Genomic DNA, 20,232 nt, shown 5'->3' with positions numbered 1-20,232 from the left:
ATAACTCGTAGTTCCAGCTAGATTATTGGTTAGCAACAAAAAAGAATTGTGCCTGGACACTAGATGTGAAATATCTTCCCAAATCCCCCTCTGATCATAAACTGGTTCAACCTGATATAACGATCCCTACGCAACCCCCTCCCCCCCACAGTATGCATAGAGATTCAATGCCACCGCACTAGTAGATCAGGTATACAGAGAGGGATTAAAGACAGCGATTAATGTGTATTTTGAACACAACACAGGATCAGTGAATGCATGGACACACTATGGGAAGCTTAAGTTACCATGAGGGGGGAGTTGCATCAGCACACAAGCTGGAAAACTGAAATATGTATTTGCACACAACTGCATAATATAGAATCTTGACTGCAATCCCTTGAAAAAGAGTGTGCCTGCGCACCCACCCCAGCTGCACTAGCCGCCATTAGGGAATAAGTTACAAACTACAATGATGTTGCAGATAGTGAACACCGCTACATGTCTTGTTGACAGATGGCTAGAGCATATGGGGAAGGCGGCCGTCCGGGCTGTGGCCTGTCACCCAGATTAAAACCTCCCTGGCCACAAGATGATGTGACTAAAATAATTGACCCGGCTGGCAAAATTAGCTATGCCACACCACCCATCTTATCAACTTTCTCTGATTTTTCTGTACACGCCTCTGATACATTGGGTGTTGCCTCATAGGCAGAGACGGCAAACTACAGGGAGTGCAGAATTATTAGGCAAATGAGTATTTTGACCACATCATCCTCTTTATGCATGTTGTCTTACTCCAAGCTGTATAGGCTCGAAAGCCTACTACAAATTAAGCATATTAGGTGATGTGCATCTCTGTAATGAGAAGGGGTGTGGTCTAATGACATCAACACCCTATATCAGGTGTGCATAATTATTAGGCAACTTCCTTTCCTTTGGCAAAATGGGTCAAAAGAAGGACTTGACAGGCTCAGAAAAGTCACAAATAGTGAGATATCTTGCAGAGGGATGCAGCACTCTTAAAATTGCAAAGCTTCTGAAGCGTGATCATCGAACAATCAAGCGTTTCATTCAAAATAGTCAACAGGGTCGCAAGAAGCGTGTGGAAAAACCAAGGCGCAAATTAACTGCCCATGAACTGAGAAAAGTCAAGCGTGCAGCTGCCACGATGCCACTTGCCACCAGTTTGGCCATATTTCAGAGCTGCAACATCACTGGAGTGCCCAAAAGCACAAGGTGTGCAATACTCAGAGACATGGCCAAGGTAAGAAAGGCTGAAAGACGACCACCACTGAACAAGACACACAAGCTGAAACGTCAAGACTGGGCCAAGAAATATCTCAAGACTGATTTTCCTAAGGTTTTATGGACTGATGAAATGAGAGTGAGTCTTGATGGGCCAGATGGATGGGCCCCCGGCTGGATTGGTAAAGGGCAGAGAGCTCCAGTCCGACTCAGACGCCAGCAAGGTGGAGGTGGAGTACTGGTTTGGGCTGGTATCATCAAAGATGAGCTTGTGGGGCCCTTTCGGGTTGAGGATGGAGTCAAGCTCAACTCCCAGTCCTACTGCCAGTTCCTGGAAGACACCTTCTTCAAGCAGTGGTACAGGAAGAAGTCTGCATCCTTCAAGAAAAACATGATTTTCATGCAGGACAATGCTCCATCACACGCGTCCAAGTACTCCACAGCGTGGCTGGCAAGAAAGGGTATAAAAGAAGGAAATCTAATGACATGGCCTCCTTGTTCACCTGATCTGAACCCCATTGAGAACCTGTGGTCCATCATCAAATGTGAGATTTACAAGGAGGGAAAACAGTACACCTCTCTGAACAGTGTCTGGGAGGCTGTGGTTGCTGCTGCACGCAATGTTAATGGTGAACAGATCAAAACACTGACAGAATCCATGGATGGCAGGCTTTTGAGTGTCCTTGCAAAGAAAGGTGGCTATATTGGTCACTGATTTGTTTTTGTTTTGTTTTTGAATGTCAGAAATGTATATTTGTGAATGTTGAGATGTTATATTGGTTTCACTGGTAATAATAAATAATTGAAATGGGTATATATATTTTTTTGTTAAGTTGCCTAATAATTATGCACAGTAATAGTCACCTGCACACACAGATATCCCCCTAACATAACTAAAAACAAACTAAAAACTACTTCCAAAAATTTCAGCTTTGATATTAATGAGTTTTTTGGGTTCATTGAGAACATGGTTGTTGTTCAATAATAAAATTAATCCTCAAAAATACAACTTGCCTAATAATTCTGCACTCCCTGTATTTAGAGGACATTGCTTTGATGTGTCTGTCTCTAGAACAACGGGAATACTTCACAGCTGATAACGGTGGACGAGGTCCATGAAGCTACCCGCATCCTCCCCAATGGCAAGGCGCCAGGTCAGGATGGCCTAACAGGAGAATTTTATAAACAATTTGTAGATCTCCTGGCACGCTCTGCTCTATGCACTATATGAAGAGGCCTACAGTAAACTGCTCTTCCCACCCATGCTTCGAGAACTTATAAGTATTTCTCCTCATACCGGATTGCCTGAATATTGCGACTCTCGCCCACTCATTAATTAATACAGACCCCCAAAACAGTATAGCACTTGAACTGCAGCCCCTGCTAACAAACCTGTCCTCCCACCGCAGTCAGGGTTTATGCCTACTCACTCGACTGCACTCAATATACGTACATTATTTGCACTACTGCACTACCTTGACTTCAACATTGGGGCAGCAGCAGTGCTCCTGAACGTCGCTAAGGTGTTTGAGTCCATTGACTGGCCATATATGTTCACCATATTAAGCTGCATGGGACTACCTGCAGCTTTCCTACTGTGGTTGAGATTATTCTACACAGATCCTGTCATGAAGCTTAGACTGAGTGTTAATGTCTCTGTGTTGATACCTATTCACCGGGGCATGAGACAACTGCCCCTATCCCCTCTACTGTTTACACTAGCTTTAGGGCCTCTTGCTGGTATAATCCAACGACGACATGCAAACTCTGCACTGCGTTTCTAACTGCACCCACTTCTCTCTGTATGCAGATGACATGGTCATCTATGTCCGCAGCTCGGCAACTTACCTGGAGCCATTGTTCCATGAGTATATCTGCCTCAAGAGACACTCCGGCTTAGGTATCAACTGGGCAAAGTCAATTATACTGCCCCTCACCCCTAGTATGTGCCCACTTCCATTGTAATTCTCTCTGGATTTATTAGGGACACGGAACAAGTGATTTGTGAACATTTTGGCAAGGCAGTATCAAAACTAGGAGATCAAATGGACAGATGGTCCACGATGCCATCATCACCAGCTGTTAGGATAGCAATAATGAAAATGGTTGTTCTACCCCAATTTCTCTAACTCTTCAATAACATTTTCATTATATTTCAAGCTGTTTTGTTTAAAGAGCTACTCACACACATGATACGGTTCGCATGGGCAGGGAAGCAACTGCAAATAAATTGGAATTTCCTCACCCTCCTATACGAGAAAGGAGGCTATGGGGCACCTGATTTATACCTATGCGCACAGGTGCCTTTCACTTAATATTGTTAACGCCCTCATGCTTATATACCTCATCTGGCGGTAGAGGCAGACATGGTCCATCTGGTTCTGCTTCAAGTAGTCCTAGCACACAGGCGAGCTGACGTACCGCTAACCAAAATAGATACCACGCATTGCACTATGACGGCATGCATAGATTGGGACACTGGGCCAACAAACTTCCCCTAAAAGCCCGCACCTTGCCCCAAGACCATCATCTGGCCATAATAGTGAAGCAGGAGGCAGGTACTCTTAAAATGCTAAAAGCGGTGGGAATACAGACACTAGGTGATTTATATACAGTAGGGAAATTTTATTAATATCACTGATCTACCAACTGTACAACAGAACACACCAATTTTTACATTCACGTACTGTTCTCCGAGCAGCAAAAAACTGTATCCTGCATTTTCAGAAGAACCCCTCACACTTAATGCCCCTTAAATCTTACCAGTCCTTCCTGCAGGCAGTTGGTCACAAGATGATATAATGCAAGTTAAGACCTCCAGGCATTTGCAGATCAGGCACTATGCCGCTGGAACGATACCCTAAGTATGTCACTAACAGTTGCAGAATGGTACTTTTGTTTTACATTAACAGTGTTACTAACGAATTCCAATTTACGAATTATACATGTTAAATATTCACGGCAGATGGTTTACACACCCGCAAGACTACACCGCTATAGACTGAGAATGGGATGCATAGTGGGCCCGTTTTGGAGGTCAGGATGCTAATTTTCTCCACATGGCGTGGGAATATCATTTGATTCAACAATTCTGGGTACACTTGACCAACACCATATTAAATAAAATACTGGATATGGTGGAGTGCACCTCTCACATGTGCCTGCTAGGTTTGGTCAAACGACCCCAGCCTGCTAATTGAAGGTTTGTGGCAGTGGCGTTATTATTGGCTAAACGCAGTGTTGCCATGTATTGGGGAAAACAACATGCACCCAAGTTTAAGCAATGTCTGACAGAAATGACTTAATGTATAGTTCAGTTGTAAATTTATGCAGAAGAATTGCCCAGTTTGTCGCAGCCCAGGGATATATGGGATCCATTCACGACCTACTTACAAATCCAAACCTGGACTAACGGATGGGAACTTTTACAACTGTGGTTAGATGTGATAGACCTTTGCTGTATAGAAACAATAGCACTCCTTTGACGCTGTGTATATGTCCTGGCATTCAATAATGGCATTGACTTACTGTGTGCCTTTGTTATGTTGAAAAATCCAATAAATATTTTATTTTTTAAAAGGAACAGCTATGCTCAAAAGCAGTAAGGACCAAAACAGCCCACATTGCCTCTGTTCCTAACCCAAGAAGTCTGCAAGAAGTAGAAAGGTTTCTCGTTTTAGGAGCAGTCAAACTGTTCCTGCCCCAAGATGGTGGGATTGAGAGAGACCCTACTTCCTTTTCAAGGGATGTAAAAGGAGTTTTAGCAACTTCCTGAGTCTTCGAGTCTAACAATGCCTTGCAGAAGCTAAAAATACAGACTGTGGTCTAGGTCTTTTCAGTATTGCCGAGCAGTGACTGTTCTCATTTGGACCAGGAGGATACCTACTTTCACATACCCCTCCTGAAGGAGCACATGAAGTAGCTTTTGTGCACAGTGGAAAGCTAATATTACCAGTACAGGACACTGCCGATTTTTGCCCCACTTGTTCTTTACACAGATTTTCAGAAGATTCATTTATACACATTTTTTGGCATAGATGAGCGGCGTCCAGGAAGGTTGCAGGGTCCACGATGGCTCTAACAATGCAGAGATCATATTCAGGGTTGTATTCTAGTGATCTACCCCAAGTTCATGTTGGTTCACTCCAAAAGGACTCATTTCATTGCAGTAGGTTTGGCTCCAGCTGCCATTCAGCTGGAAACTTAATTTTCAATGATACTGTACCAGCTTGTTATTTCCACAGGCTTCTACCTCTTGCATGACTTGAGACTCCACATCAGTCTTCACATATGCTCCCTGCTACTTATTCTGGCAGAGGAATCGTAACAGCTGTGAGCAGACGAGTCCAAACTCATTCCGGTTCACCCATCCTTAGATTAAATGTTAGAATGCTGGGGGTCATGTCTTCCTGGTATTTCCCTTCCACCTGCCCGGTTTTCAGCATTAGAGTATGCTTGGAGGAAACATTGCAGCCTACTCACCTTCATTGCTCTTTGAGCCGAGCCGACTGTCTCTTCACATAAAATTAAAGTATTGGAGCAAAAGGCAGTCTTTTGGTGGAGAAGGCTTTTCTACCAGTGGTGAGATCAAAGTTGGTGATGGTCTACACAGGTGACAGTCCAGCCCTCTTCTGCGTGTCAGACTGGAGTTCTCTGGTTATGTTCTTATGCTTTGACATTCAGTCACCCAGGTGGGTCAGTCCTGATTGTACCAGGTTTGGCCCTCTACTTCATTTGTTCAAGGCCCATGTCCACCAGAGGAGGCTCCCTGTGTCATGATTCCTTAAGGTTTGATCTTAGAACAGCCAACGTTTTTTTCAGCAGTCTCCAGAGATTCTATGGTCTGCCTGCAGAGACCAGTTAACTGATGCTTGAAGAGATGCACCTGGTGGCTACGTGGACCAACCCACCCACACAATACTTTTGTAAACACTACAGTACTTTAGACTTCCTTGAACAATAGAAAATGTCTTGCATATTCTGTGGCGAAAATTAAGAGCCAAGTTATAAGAAAAGAGCGATGTAAGGATGGTCCCGCTAGATCCTGGGCTGTTGCTCTTGAATATAGTCGGAGAGGAACACTGGACGAAGCAGTAGGAAACATGGTTGGCAATAGCAGCTATAGTCGCTAAGCGTAATATAGCACAGACGTGGGGCACGGAGTCCCTGCCTAGTCTTCAGGAGTGGAAGTCCGACCTCGATTGGCGCCGCAGTGCGGAAAAAGAAATTCATGACAGCAGGGGGGTGCCCGGGGAAATGGAAGAAAATTTGGGATGGGTGGGGGGGACCTACAGGGGAAGGGATTGATCCTTCTGCTTGCTCTATACTGGCGGGAGGTGTGCAGATGGTGTTCGGCAAATTGCTGTGTACTAAATGGAGGATGTCTGCCTATTATGTCAATTCGATACTGCATTGTTTTATACTCAGAGTTGTTGACAAATGATGGGTTCTCAGTGGTCGTATGTTACATGATGCAATGGCGGTTTTGTCGTTTCATAAAAATAATTATTTAAAAAAGAAAAGAGCAATGTTACATTCATAATGACATGAAGTCTATAGACTGTTTCCCCTACCAAAGCCCTCTTGCTGATCCCTCTGCCATCGGTCAGAGAATGCACACTGATTGGCTTCTTTTTGCATTATTGGACACTAGAAAGGGCACTAGTGCGTGATGGTGTACGTAACATGACAAGCATGTTACGTACTCTGTAAAAGCAGATATCAAAGCAGTTTGTTTAGAGTCCGGCCAGTGGTGGCAAAAGCTGTTGGACTAAAATAATTGAGTTCAGATACCTTTACTCTCCTTTGTTAAACTCTGATTCCTCCTAAATCAAGTAGCATGAAATGAGTTTACTGAGGAGTGAAATAAAATGAGTTTATTGGTGTCCATAGGTGTCATGGCATCCATGTAGATTTCTTAGTCCAGTCAGCTCACGAAACAACTTTGATTTTCAATGTATCAACTCAATTCCACATACACAGTGCAGTTAAAACTAGGGGGTGGGCGAGATATTCCATTCCGCCTGCATAATTAGTGGAATTCTGCCAACTCTGCGTTACGCTTGTAATGCAGAGTTCCGGCAAAATTCCGCCTGTCCGCTGCATGGCAGCAATTTTTCTCACACCCAGCTCCGTAAAAGAAAAGTTGGCAATTTATGTAACATGGGCGGTCGCAGCTGTTTGCGGCCAGAAGGCTGTTGCTACTCGTGCGGCAGCAAAATCAATTCCAGTAGTTGTGCCCTCTGGCATGCCTTGTGCTGTTGTTCTTGCTAATTTTTCAGCACAGAACGCACTCCTGTCACTAAATCACAGCACCAGCAGCACAATGTGGCTATTTCCACCTGTTGGGTGAACTCTGCTGAATCTCGCAGAATTTTTGTGTAACTCTGCAGAGTCAAATTCTGCAAGTTCCACCCACCCCTAGTTTAAACCCTTACATCAGTCCCCTTTTAGCAACATAAAGTGACAATAACGTTCTCGAAACTAATTTAGGATTATATGATGTTATAAAGAGGATTTCACGGTTATGTGACTGTTAACTAGCATTTGTAAATTCCAAATGACATGTTCCATTCGTTTACATTCAAGGTTCTGAAGAGTTTGTTTTTACCTTTAATATTCAGCACAGTCTGCTGGTGAAGCATCCTTATCTGAAAGGAACGTCCGCAGGTTGCTAAGTTTCCAGCGGTACATAAGAACATCTCGTTTCTTCCGTGGTGTGTCAGGTCAGAATCCTTTGTACATTTTGGATGAAGACTACGATGGGCAAGCAAAGGTCAGTGAAATTAGTTTTTTTATAATTTGAAAACCGAATTACATTGATTGTTATTGAATTTATATGTTAGGACACTTGGGAATAATTTTGCATCTGTTAATTAGTGAAATAAAGTCTTATAAAATAGTGCCATGAAGACATTTGGTCTGGGGATTTTAGAGATTTTATATGTTTTATAGCAGAGATCACCTCTGATTGTTCAATAGGCTTCTCTAGTGATTGCCTGTGTTTGCGTGAGTTTTGTTTCCTGCGCCCTTATAAATATTAAATATGCAGTAAATCACAAGAGCCAATGTCTTGGGTAGAGGTAGAATATAATTGTGCGTAGAAATCCCTAAATGCATTCTAAATCTGTTCATCCCAAGTATCCACACTTATTTCAGTGCGTAGGTAGTGTGCTAGCAGTTTTCCTCTTCTATTGCCCAGAGAGAACTCATGTTTCAAGTGTAGGACAGCATACTCCACTTTGTCCATCTATAATCTTTTATGTTGTGTTCTTGGCTTATCCTGGGCTCTCCAGATTCTGGGGCATGGTGCATTGTGTATGGTTTCGAACTCCTTGACATCATCCTCTATTTGTCAGTTTGTTCTGTCTCAGTCAGTTGTCATTTGTGGAAGCCACAATTGGCTCCCTTCTGATCAGTTTTTAACATCTCCCATAGGGTTGTCGTCTCCACCTCCCCAGTGTCATTATGTAAGTAGTCCACTAGGGCTGCAGTGAGTGCCTTAACATGAGTATGGTGTTGAATGACTGTCATTCAGTGGGCAGGATCCTGTGGTCACCCTCTTCTCATCTACTCTAACAATATTGGGGTGTGATCATACAATGCCATGGAGTCAATGTGTACGCTAAAGACTGATATATGTGATGATGGTGTGCCTAAAAAGTAATCTATGCATGCATAAATTTTATGAGCCATTGAGTAAAATGTATACTTTCTTTAGTCAGAATGTGTGAGACTCCAGTGGTCTGTCAATCACTTTGGGTCTGATTTAGATATTGGCGGGCAGGTTACTCCATCACAACGGTGATGTATATCCCATCCGCCAAAATTAAAATTCCATTATGTCCTATGAGATTTATATTTCAGCGGATAGGCTATCCGTCACTGTTGCGACAGGGTAATCCGTCCACCAATATGTAAATCAGACCCTTAGTCATATTTGTCCCTTCATGGAGAGAGCACCCATCTGGCCATACTGCTGGCCTGATCTGTCTGTGTTGTTGGCCCGATATGCCCTTGGTTGGCCCAATCTGCCCGTTCCATTGAACCAATTTGTCTGTACGATTGACCTAATCGGTCTGTGTAAACTCAGCTAGTAAGCTCGTTTGAAAATAAACACACAGGTGATTTAATGTAAATACAGTTCATGGAAATCACTCCAAACCCCTCCAGCCAGAACACAGCTTCCAACTGCCAAACCCATCGCCTCAGCCCAACATTCCAAAATGCTTGAAAGATTCTGCTTTCTTTTTAGAACACTGGTGAGGATTGCTGTATCTATACCTACTACATACTAGATATCACATCGAGTTTTCTCTTTGTTTTTAACTAACAGTAAATATGTTCAAAACCCCACATGTAAGCTAAACAATATACCCACAAAATATGCAAAATAAAGTGCACATACCCAACCTAAAACATAGCCCCTACAATTTGAGTAAGAAATAAAATAAATTCATTAAATGTACATCAGTATAGTAAATAATGAAATACCAGTAGAGGGAAAAACATACTGAATAATACCACAAATGCCTAATGGAATCTCAGTGGCATCCTGTCGGTTTTCTAGTACTCCTTCTCTTAGGTACTTCGGGATAGAATCATTCAAATCACTGTTGTCATGGAACGATTACCTGATAAGTCCTTTGGTTCGGGTTTCCATAGGATTCGCCTCATTGCTTCTCTCTGGGACTTTTGGCCATATTCCACCAATTGCATCCGAACACCCTTGCAGCATTTCCATACACTCTGTCTACCATAACGGGTTCAGAGAATTTTAGGTCACCTTTCTTAACAAATCCTGGTGTTTTCATACAGACCCAATTCCCCACAACAGTTGGAATTTCCTTAACACTGTTTTTGACATCGTAAAACGCCTTTTTCTTAATTTGAGCTTCCAAAACATTGAGGTGAATCGTGACATCACAGTCTTCATTGGTTGTTATTTCATGATCGTAGACATCCAAGCTGGTCTAAATTGGGTAGCAGGTTTTCTTGCAGTAAGAGACTCAAATGGAGAAATCCTAGTGATAATGCCTATAGACCTATAGAACTACAACATGGTCTGAACAGCAGTCATGACAACACACTTGTTTGTCAGTGCCCACCGTGTATATTCGCCAAGAACACAATTAAAGTGTTCTACTAGACCATTGGTTAGGGGATAATAAAGTGAGCACTTCAAATGCTTAATGAACCTTTCTTTCAAAAAGATCTCCACTTCCTAAGAAACAAATTGTAGCCCATTGTCAGGAATTAATTACTCTGGGAAACCTTCAAGCATAAAAATGTCTTTGAGAAACCCTAATACAGATTTGGAGTTAGGTTTGCTTATGAATTAGACAAAAGGCCATTTAGAATAAGACCATAAGGACCAAGGCATAACGTGAATGATGAGGGAGCATGTTGAAGGGACGTAATAAATCGATACCCAGCTTTCTCCAGGGGCCTGGTGAACATTGCCTAGGCAACGAAGGTGGTGTCGAGGTTTTAAGTGTTCTATCACATGTGGAACACACAGAACATTCTTTAACTAGTATCTCACTATCCATTTGTGGCCACCAGTAAGACATGCGTACCATTCTTTTTCTTAATGTGGCACCCAAATGACCTTCATGAGCTGTTTTTAGTACTAGGTGTTTAAGGTTCAAAGGAGGTATCAGTTGTCACCCCTCATTAGTAAACCATCTTCAGTGGTCAGTTCATCTGAAACGTTGGCTAGGTCTGAATATAAAAAGTTAATGGTTTTTCTTGAGGCCAATCCTCTGGCATACTTTAAGACAGCACCCAGCTCCATTATTCGCTGAAGCATTTCTCCACTCTAGTTCATGGAATGGACTTGCATTTTTTGCTTCCAGTGCCACAATCAAACAACATTCTTCTTGATTGTCACATTCCTCATCATTTCCCTTGATTGGACAGTCAGCTGTAGTGTTTTTCCCCCGGAGATGTGAACAACAGCAAAGTCAAATTGCAGCAATCTAGCTGCAAACGTTGCGATTCGTGGAGTGCTGCTTTTGACATTAGTACCATTAAGAATAGCTACTAGTGGTTTGTGATCAGTTTGTAGCAGAAAATGCAGCCCCCATAAATAACATTTACATTTTTCAGTGGCCCACCAGCAGACCAGAAGCTCTTTCTCTATAACGGAATAAGGAATTTCAGCCTCCCTGAGGATCCTGGAAGCAAATCCTATAGTGTACTCTAGATCACCAGATTTTTGTGTCAAAACAGTCCCAATACAAAACTTACTCACATCAACTGTCAAACAACTCTTAAGATTTTGATCATATGGTTTAAGAGCACTAATATTTGTCAATTGCTGCTTGAAATCTGCAAATGCAGCAGCACATTCTGAATCCCACTTAATTTATTTTTGATTTTTAGTAACTTGGAAATTGGCCTGACTCTAGAAGCGAAATCTGGTATGAACCTTGAGTAGAATTTGCAAAGGCCAAAAGAAGACATGACCCCTTCATTCTTTCGGAGGGAGAGCTTCCACAACAGCATCAACTAAACTTGGTTTGGGATGCACACCTTGCTCCAACATGATATGTCCCAAATATTTCACTGAAGATTTTAAAAACTGACATTTCTCTTTTTTTAATGCTATGCCCACTTTATCAAAATCATCCATTGGACCAATCTGTCTGCACCGTTGGCTCAGTCTGTTTGCGTTAGTGTCCCAATCTGTCTGCGCTAATGTCCTAATGTTTCTGCGCCATTGAGCCAGTCTGCCTTCGACCCGATCTTCCCTGGGTCATTGGCTCGAGCTGTCCTGGACGATGTTAATAACTAGGTTGAGATCACTGCCCAACAAAATAGGCACATCTGGATTCCAGAGGACCCCAGAAAAGACTTTGAGGAGAAAGTTTTCTTGGTGCTCATTAGGGGCATAGACTGTCAGTAGTGTGAAGTGTCGGTAGCCTATCTTAATGTGGTATGTCTGGATGCACCCGCTCTGCTCTGCAAATGTGCCTCTCACCTCCCCCTGAAACTTCAGGAAAACAAAAGTTGCCACAGCCTTTCAGTTTTGCAGGTCCCACTGACAGATACTGCTGGGAGAGCTATCTAGATTTCATCCTATACTCATCCTTCGCAAGAAGGTGTCTCTTGTAGTAGACATATGCCTTCCTTGGACTGTTAGAGCATGGAGAGTACCACCAACCTTTTGGTTGGGAGAATCGAGCCTCGAACCTTGAGGCTGATTATTTTAACTTTGAAAATATTGGCAGTCTGATTGTAGCAAATCCCTCACTGTTTGACAGCTCCTGTGAGGTGATGTGTCAGACATGTCAGGTAGTGTTGTGATGTCCCCTTTCTCGATGGCCATTTTGGTGGAAGGGCAGGTCAAGAAAGCGGGTATAAAACAACTTAAATCTATTCTGTAACTTATTTTAAAAATAAAATCTATTTCAAAAAGTCCAAAAGCTATGATAATGGGCTCGATGTGTCTCATGGGCTATGCCAAAACTGGAGTGTGTATCAATAACTGGGGCACCCGGTATACCCAAGAAAAAGGGTAATAAATAGTGCATGTAAAAATGTTCTGCCACAAAATTATTTGATATATTTAAATAAGTCATAGGTCAATCTCTGAGAAGAATGGAAGAATCCACAGACATGAGGATGTTCAGGATTGTATTGGAAATAACTCAGTGAGACTGATTATACTGTAATCAACGGTAGGTGCTCCAAGTGGCAGTGCAGTGTGAGTGAGAATCAGTGAACAATATAAAGAATAAAAAATCCAAACAAACAATTAGTATATTACCGTATGTAAATAGGACCAATACAGGTCGGATGTTTTGAGTAAATCAATTGCAAACCCAATGATTTAAGCATGTGAGTTTGGCAACCCTTCAGGTAAGGATCTGGGTAGGATATATTAAGCAGGGTCTTCATCAGTACAAAGTACTGGTAGCGACCTACAGGAGGAAATAAATAGATAGTCCGTCTGAACTTATAATGTTTCTTGATGAGTATGAGAGAGTGGAAGACCAAAGGATGTGGCTTGGGGAATCACTACAGAGAGGTAGGAGAAACACCAAACCCTATTCAACAAGACCACAAAAAAATGGGGCGGAATTGTATTTATCCACTCTTACATCCATGTTCTATACCCTGTGTGTATACCCTTCCTTAGGGGGGTCTCCCCTTTATAGATGGAAAAGCCTCACCCAGTTATTAGGGGCATACTTCATCATGGTCTAGTCCAACTCACTGGGTTAAGATACTACTAACCCGGTGGTCTCAACCGTAGCCCCCGGGGAGAATTATCTCCTCCTAGGGCAGGGAGATCCAAATAGGTTGTCTTTTGGTCAGTAGGGTTAACAATATGGTTAAATCTGAATTAAAATGAAAACTACTTCAGCTTCTATCCAAGAATTATTCTTTCTTAGGGATGAGGCTGGGTAAGGCGATTTGCAGTAAATTTAAACTGGAGCCAATGCCATGCGTGTGAAATTACACTAATATAGTTCTTCATTTGTGCGTTCATAATGTATATTCTGAAATTCTTACATAGTTCATTTAAATGTTGTGTGCTAAGAAAAAAAACTTTCCTTCCCCCACTTTCCAGTAAGATTGTCACATGAATCCTCTCACTTTAAAGTCAGAGAAAGAAAAATAAACAAGCACCCTCTGAAGACAGTGCCTGGCATTTGAACTCGATCTTTGAGTGCACAGCAAATGCAAGGCGTTAAGGACAAGATTATACAGAAAAGGAGCGTGCAGAAGAATTCTGTAAATATGGTTCTGGCAAGGGAAGGACCGAACTCAAGCTGGCCAGCCTAAAACAAATTAGCCAGCAAATGGAAAGCCAGAAAATGTCACTTACAAACCACAAAGCCAAAGGCAAGCAGAATGCATTTCTACGTCAGCTTTCTTAATGTCTCCAAGATGCCTTTAGCAAACCAGACAACTCTGCTGTCTGGTAGGCTATGACCTAAAATTGACATGGTGTCTGTGTGTCCTATGTACTAATGTCAGATAAAATGTACAAAACAGTCCACAGCCGTAGGAGAAAGCAACATATAGATGGAATGGAGGCACCTGACAATCTATCATTAGGGCCAACATGGCCAACAAAGTTGGGGGGTTGAGGGGTGCCTGCTGACATGCAAAGGTGATAGTGCCGGTGTGATCTTGGCGGGCCAGAGTCTGATGTGCTTTGTGAGCATACTCGTAAAAGCAAATTTATGAGAAAATTTATGGAGGAAAGAAACGCAATGAAAGCAATGAGATATAACCCTCTGCAAAAACATGTAAAAGGTTAGAACAAACAGTACAATATTTGTTAGAAGTGCAAGAGGAAATCTACGAGGAAGGTATTGATATCAAAGGGTCTTGCTCATCTGGCATGTACCACAAAGTATCCCCATTCATCTTGGGTATTTCATCCATGGAGTCCACCTTTTGCATCTGTCTGTGCTCAGGGTTCAGTAGTTCTGTGGTCTGGTCTCCTCTTTGTAGATCAGGTCTTAGAATCTCAATGACCTGCCATCAAATTTGATTTGCTGTGTGAACCACTTCTATGTAGAGGCCCACCACTGGTGCTCCTGTAGTCTTGCAGTTGATCCTGCTCTTGTGTTGGAGGTTAACTTTTTGAGAAGTCTGTCCTGTGTAAATCTTTGAACAAGGGCACCATAAAGCATAGATAACATTATGTGAAGTGCCGTTCGAGAACCTATTTAAGTTATGTGATACATTCCCATGTGCAAAAACTTCCGTTTCATTACGGAATTTACAGGCTGCACACTGGCCACATTTGAAATGTCCAAAGACGGCGGGTGAGCCCCTTTATGATCGTATAGTTGGGGCCATCGGTGTTGGTAATACTGCACTTACCAGTTTGTCTCTCAAATTGGAACCCTAAGTGGTAGGTCCTTTTTTTGATGGTCTCACTGACCAGGTGCCAATGTTTGAAAATATTCTTCATGGCATTGCTGTCAGTCTGAAATGTGCTCACGAATAACATGTGACTGTCAGTCTTGTTATATATTTTGGGAGTCTTGAAACACTCGCTTTATTCGGTCATAAAAAACATCAAAGGAAATAACCACAATGCTCCATGTAAATTCAAAATTGAATTAAAAAGATAAATAAGAACAATTAAAAAACATCATAGAATATTAAGAATACAAATTAATTAAATCTCTGTCCTTGCCCTCTAACATACATATTTACATATCACTGATGTAAAAGGCAAGTGCGAATATGCCATGCAGCCACAAGGAACTTGCTGACTGCATGTATCAATACAATAGAAGTGTCGCTCTTTAAAACCCTAAGGGCAATAACATATTGTCTAATGCCCAAATTCTGAAAGACTGGGTGGATCCACTTGCGTTGTGGAAAAGCGTATGCTGTGCAAAATAACAAAAAGTGTTCAACTGATTCTGGAACATCGTTACAGCCTGGACACTGGTTAGGTACTGACAAATGCCCTCCAACTACTAGTAAAAGACATTAACAGTAAACACCCATAGTGAAAACGGGCATTCAAGCTCTTTCCTCGGGGATAAGATCTAAAAAAAAAAAGGTTCATACTGGGGGTACCATTTAAAATTGAGGAATTGGTTAGTCAGCCGCAGGGGTGTGGAATTTATTAAAATATCTACTTGTCCACGGGACAGGCTGCTTCTCAAATCTACTTGTCCTGTAAAAAGATCTACTTGTCCCTTTGGTGCCATGTAGTGTGGCGCCAAATTATGGCAGCAATCTCATTATGTAAGAGCTCTGATAATAGCCTCTCTGATTATGCCAGGGCTACTACAATAGTAGGGCTTGAATACTTGCAGTTTCAATCCCTACTGTAGCAATTACCTTATTTTTCCACCTTTCTGCAGATCTGCATACTGGGGCTGGAGGAAGCAGTAAGCAATAGTTCCAGGGCTGGAATGCCTTTGAGTCTGCAAACCTACTAACCTGCATGTTTTAAAGATTTTCACCAGCTTCTCTCTAATATTTTCCCATAATAAGAAAGGTTGGACATTTACTCCTGACAATGGCAGAATTAGAACTTCTTCCAGGGTTGGGAAGAAAGTGGCTGGAGGGAAAATGAACTTGCAAATGCTCAATAGATTTTCACATGAGAAAATCTACACATGCGTATTTACCCGTGCTAAAATACAGTTCACAAATATTTTATAAGGGTACGACATATACCATGGGTGCACTTTTGTGACTTTCTTTAAGAATTTGAGGCCACATGTAGGTAGGTTCAGATTTGCGACCCGCAAATTGCGAGTCGCAAATCCGAATGTAGGATGGTGTCCCTGACACCATCTGTGATTCGCAAGGGCTTCGCAAATGCACACCTCATGAATAATCATGAGGTGGGTCGCAATTTGCGACCCCCTTGCGAATGGTGGCCTCACAGGGATGGTGGCCTGCTGGAGACAGCAGACCACCATGTCTGTGACTGCTTTTCAATAAAGCCTTTTTTTTGTTTTTTTTTTTGTAATGCAGCCCGTTTTCCTTAAAGGAAAACGAGATGCATTACAAAAACGAAAACACAATGGGGAAGGGGTCCCAGGGGGACCCCTTCCCTTTTGTGAAAGTGTTAGCACCCATTTGAAATGGGTGCAAACTGCGATTGGTTTGCGCCCGCGTTCGCAAAACAATCCTACATTGCACTGCGAGTCGCAATTAGGAAGGGAACCCTCCTTCCTAATTGCGAGTCGCAAACCCGTTTTGCGATTCGGTAACCAGGTTACTGAATCGCAAAACTGGGTTTGTGCATCGCAATGTGCTTTTTGCACATCGCAAACAGCGAAAGTCGCTGTTTGCGACATTCAAAAAGCTACCTACATGTGGGTCTTGGTCCCTAATTAGGTCTGGTGTTAACAAAGACATTTTGTTTTTATTAAACTTCTATTTCTCTCTCTTTCGGCTGACTTTACTGTGAGTGATCGCATTCTTCTCTTTTCTCTTCCACAAGGAGCATATTGGCACACAAAGTAGTTTTGTTCAGTGTCAGGAACAACAGTGGCAATCAGTGACGTAACGAAACTGGAGGGCGCCCCTTTGCAAAGAACATGGAGGAGCCCCCTCTCCAGACTCACTCAGGGCAGGTGCTGTGCTGAAGGGGCCCCCTGGAGGGTGGCTGCGGGGCCTTTGTTATGCCACTGGTGGCAACGTGTGCTTTTAGAGTTCAAAAACGTTTTTTTTGTTTTTTTTTTGCCAGTGTTTGTTACAATGTTGAGGGCCTGGTAGCTCCCACAACAATAAAGTGTTACAAAAGCCATGTCAAAACAAGACACGCATTGATGAAACTAAAAGACTTGTCAGATCAGTTGGCTTTGTCAGTGTTTGTTTATTTTCATGTTTCCCATAATCGTGTTGAAAATGGTTACACTGATTTTCCATTCGAAATATGTTTGGGAAATACTAGCATGCATCAAAACATTTTACTAATTGACACTTCATTTGCATCTAATCAGAGAGCATTCTGGGAGCATTATACTTAGCCTCATAGCCTAAACTTTTCAAACATGTGTATACACGTTTTTTTTTTTTGTACTGGAACCAACGTCAGTAGTGAAGTGTGACCTTAAAACATTTATTTACAGCACTCACCCTAATAATTAAGGTTTTCAAATAATGAACCATAAATACAAGTTCGAACAGCATTATCTTTTGGAAACACATTACCTCAACTGCAGAGAGTTCCACTCTCTGTAAACAGGCAGCCAAAGGGTTTGTGCTGCAGAGGGTTGGGCCTACTTGTCCCAAGGACAAAGTGAACATAAAAACTTGTTGCCCTTGACCCCAAACAAGATGTCCCCGGGCGTCGGGCGATAGGAATTCCACATCCCTGAGCCGCCAATAAGATGTGCCAAGAAGAAAGTTATTCCTAACGTGAGACCAGTAGGCTATTTTCATTGTTTGTTTCTGGGCCTTCCCTAAGTCCTGTGGGTTCTCCCAATAACCCCCAAGACCCAAAGTGCGGAACCAGTTTGACACATGCCTAAACCATGGGATAGAAGCTACATTAGGTCTTTTTAAAAGGTCAAGAAGTGAGTCCCTATAAATAGTAAGCTCTGGGGTGGTCCAAATCCTTGCCCAATAAAGTAGCGGTCTCAATGCTTACGAATCTGAGATACAATTAAAGCCAATATCCAGAAAGATAGGAATCAAAGGAGGGCTGCCTGGGCATGCAGATAGAGCTCTGGCAAAGCTATTTTCACTCAGACAATTTGGGAGATTTGCAGAATCCCCACACCTCAGCACCATAGATAGCTGCATTTTGTGCTTTTGCCAAATAGATCTTAATAGCTGGAGAAACGGCTTTCAGGGCAGTACCTTTATGTAGGCGTAAAATGGCACCTGATCTGTGTTGGAGGAGAGAGACACTTTTACTAATCTGATCTTCCCAATTTAAATTATTGGAAATCCTCGCACCCAAGTAGTCTATCGAGCTGACTTTAGCCAAAGGAACATCAGCTATGTTAATACTGCATCTCGTGGTTAGTCCTGGGCTAAACACCCTTAGTTTGGTTTTGCTGACATTCAGTTCCAACCCACGGTCTGCACAGAATGCTGTAAACTTATTAACCAGAATCTGGAGCCCCTTTGGAGTCTTGGAGATGAGGAGAGAGTCAGCCGCAAAGAGTAGTATTGGGATTATTTGAACATTTAGGGAGGGAGCATCGTTCCGGCAGTGAGACACAGCTTGAACCACCTCATTTATATATAAATTAAATAGTGTTGGTGCCAGGACACAGCCTTCGTGAACCCCCCACTGGATGGCAATATGGTCTGTTAATTCCCCCTGGTTACCCCATCTCACCTGAGCATATGTGCCCTTGTGTAGTTGCTGCAGAAGATGAATTATGTTCCCTAGAGTACCTATTTTTGTGTAAAGCAACCCACAATTTCTCTCTAGGTACCATATCAAAAGCAGACCGAAGGTCCACAAAAACAACATATAAATTTTGTTTAGCAAGGGTTACATATTTCCAATAGAGGATTGGCAACCTAAAAACTTGATCCACTGTACTAGTTTTGGAGCGGAAACCGGCCGGGAGTGGTGCGATAACTTGATGAGCATCAGCCTAATCCAACAACCTATCCAAAAATTGTTTTCCAAAGATTTTTGGGAGATTATCAATAAGGCTGATGGGTCTGTAGTTAGCAGGGAAACTCACTTCACCCTTCTTATAAATGGGTATTATTTCAGCCCCTTTCCAAGTGCTGGACTTTGGGCCCCCAGCTGCTATTGCATTTGATATATTGATATAACTGGACCAGATTACTGGCTCAGACTTATAGAAGTCCCCCGGTATCTTATCTGGACCTGGGGCTTTTGAAGATTTGGGAGTCAGTAAATGTTTCCTGTGGGTGTGCTCGTTTCCTGGCTCTTCTGAGTAAACGAGTAAGTAAGCCTCCCTCTGCCAAACAATTGATAAGTAGATCAGATTCCTTAAATAAATCTTCCTTCCTGTAGAAGTTTGTGTACTCTTAAAAACTGGCCATAGGGAAGGTTATCCTGTAAGCCTCTGGAGGGGTGGTGGCTGGAGTACATCAGAAGGGAGTTTCTTTTGGTCAGTTTTCTATATTGGTTTTTGTATAAAATACCCTCCTCTGTCTTAATGATGTCTAGAAAAGTGATGTGTGTTGATGCCTTACATGGTAAATTGGATGTCAGGTAAGCACGAGGTTATCTACTCAACAAACTGGAAGGTTAGTCCTGTAGGCCTCCAAAATTAGAAAAACATCAATGTTTTAGCACCAGAAACTAATGTTGGACTTACACAGATTATTATTGCTGAGCAAATGGGTACTCTTCTAGTCATCCATGAACATATTCACCAAGTCTGGAGCAAATCCAGCTCCCATGGTCACACCCTTCATCTGGTACTAGTATGTGCCAACAAATACAAAAAAAAATTCTTGTTTAGAGCAAACTCAGTCAGACCTACTAGAAAGAAGGAGGCGGGCACCCAGTGTGGGCTTTCCCTGGTATCTACAGTTTTTTTCTTATTTACCAAAGGACCTCAT

At 42.4% G+C, this 20,232-nt stretch overlaps 1 protein-coding gene across 2 annotated transcripts in view; it reads left to right on the top strand.

Moving 5' to 3' along the window:
* Nucleotides 1–20,232, top strand: part of PDE7A (phosphodiesterase 7A) — a 652,296-nt gene that overhangs the window by 264,877 nt on the left and 367,187 nt on the right. For both annotated transcript variants that reach the window (XM_069220260.1, XM_069220261.1), the window contains exon 5: nucleotides 7,851–8,002. In XM_069220260.1, the coding sequence (XP_069076361.1) occupies nucleotides 7,851–8,002 (152 nt within the window). The remainder of the gene's footprint in view (nucleotides 1–7,850; nucleotides 8,003–20,232) is intronic.

This window comes from Pleurodeles waltl, chromosome 2_2, assembly GCF_031143425.1.
Source record: "Pleurodeles waltl isolate 20211129_DDA chromosome 2_2, aPleWal1.hap1.20221129, whole genome shotgun sequence".
Lineage (NCBI taxonomy): Eukaryota > Metazoa > Chordata > Amphibia > Caudata > Salamandridae > Pleurodeles > Pleurodeles waltl.
This window is presented reverse-complemented; position numbering and strand designations above follow the sequence as displayed.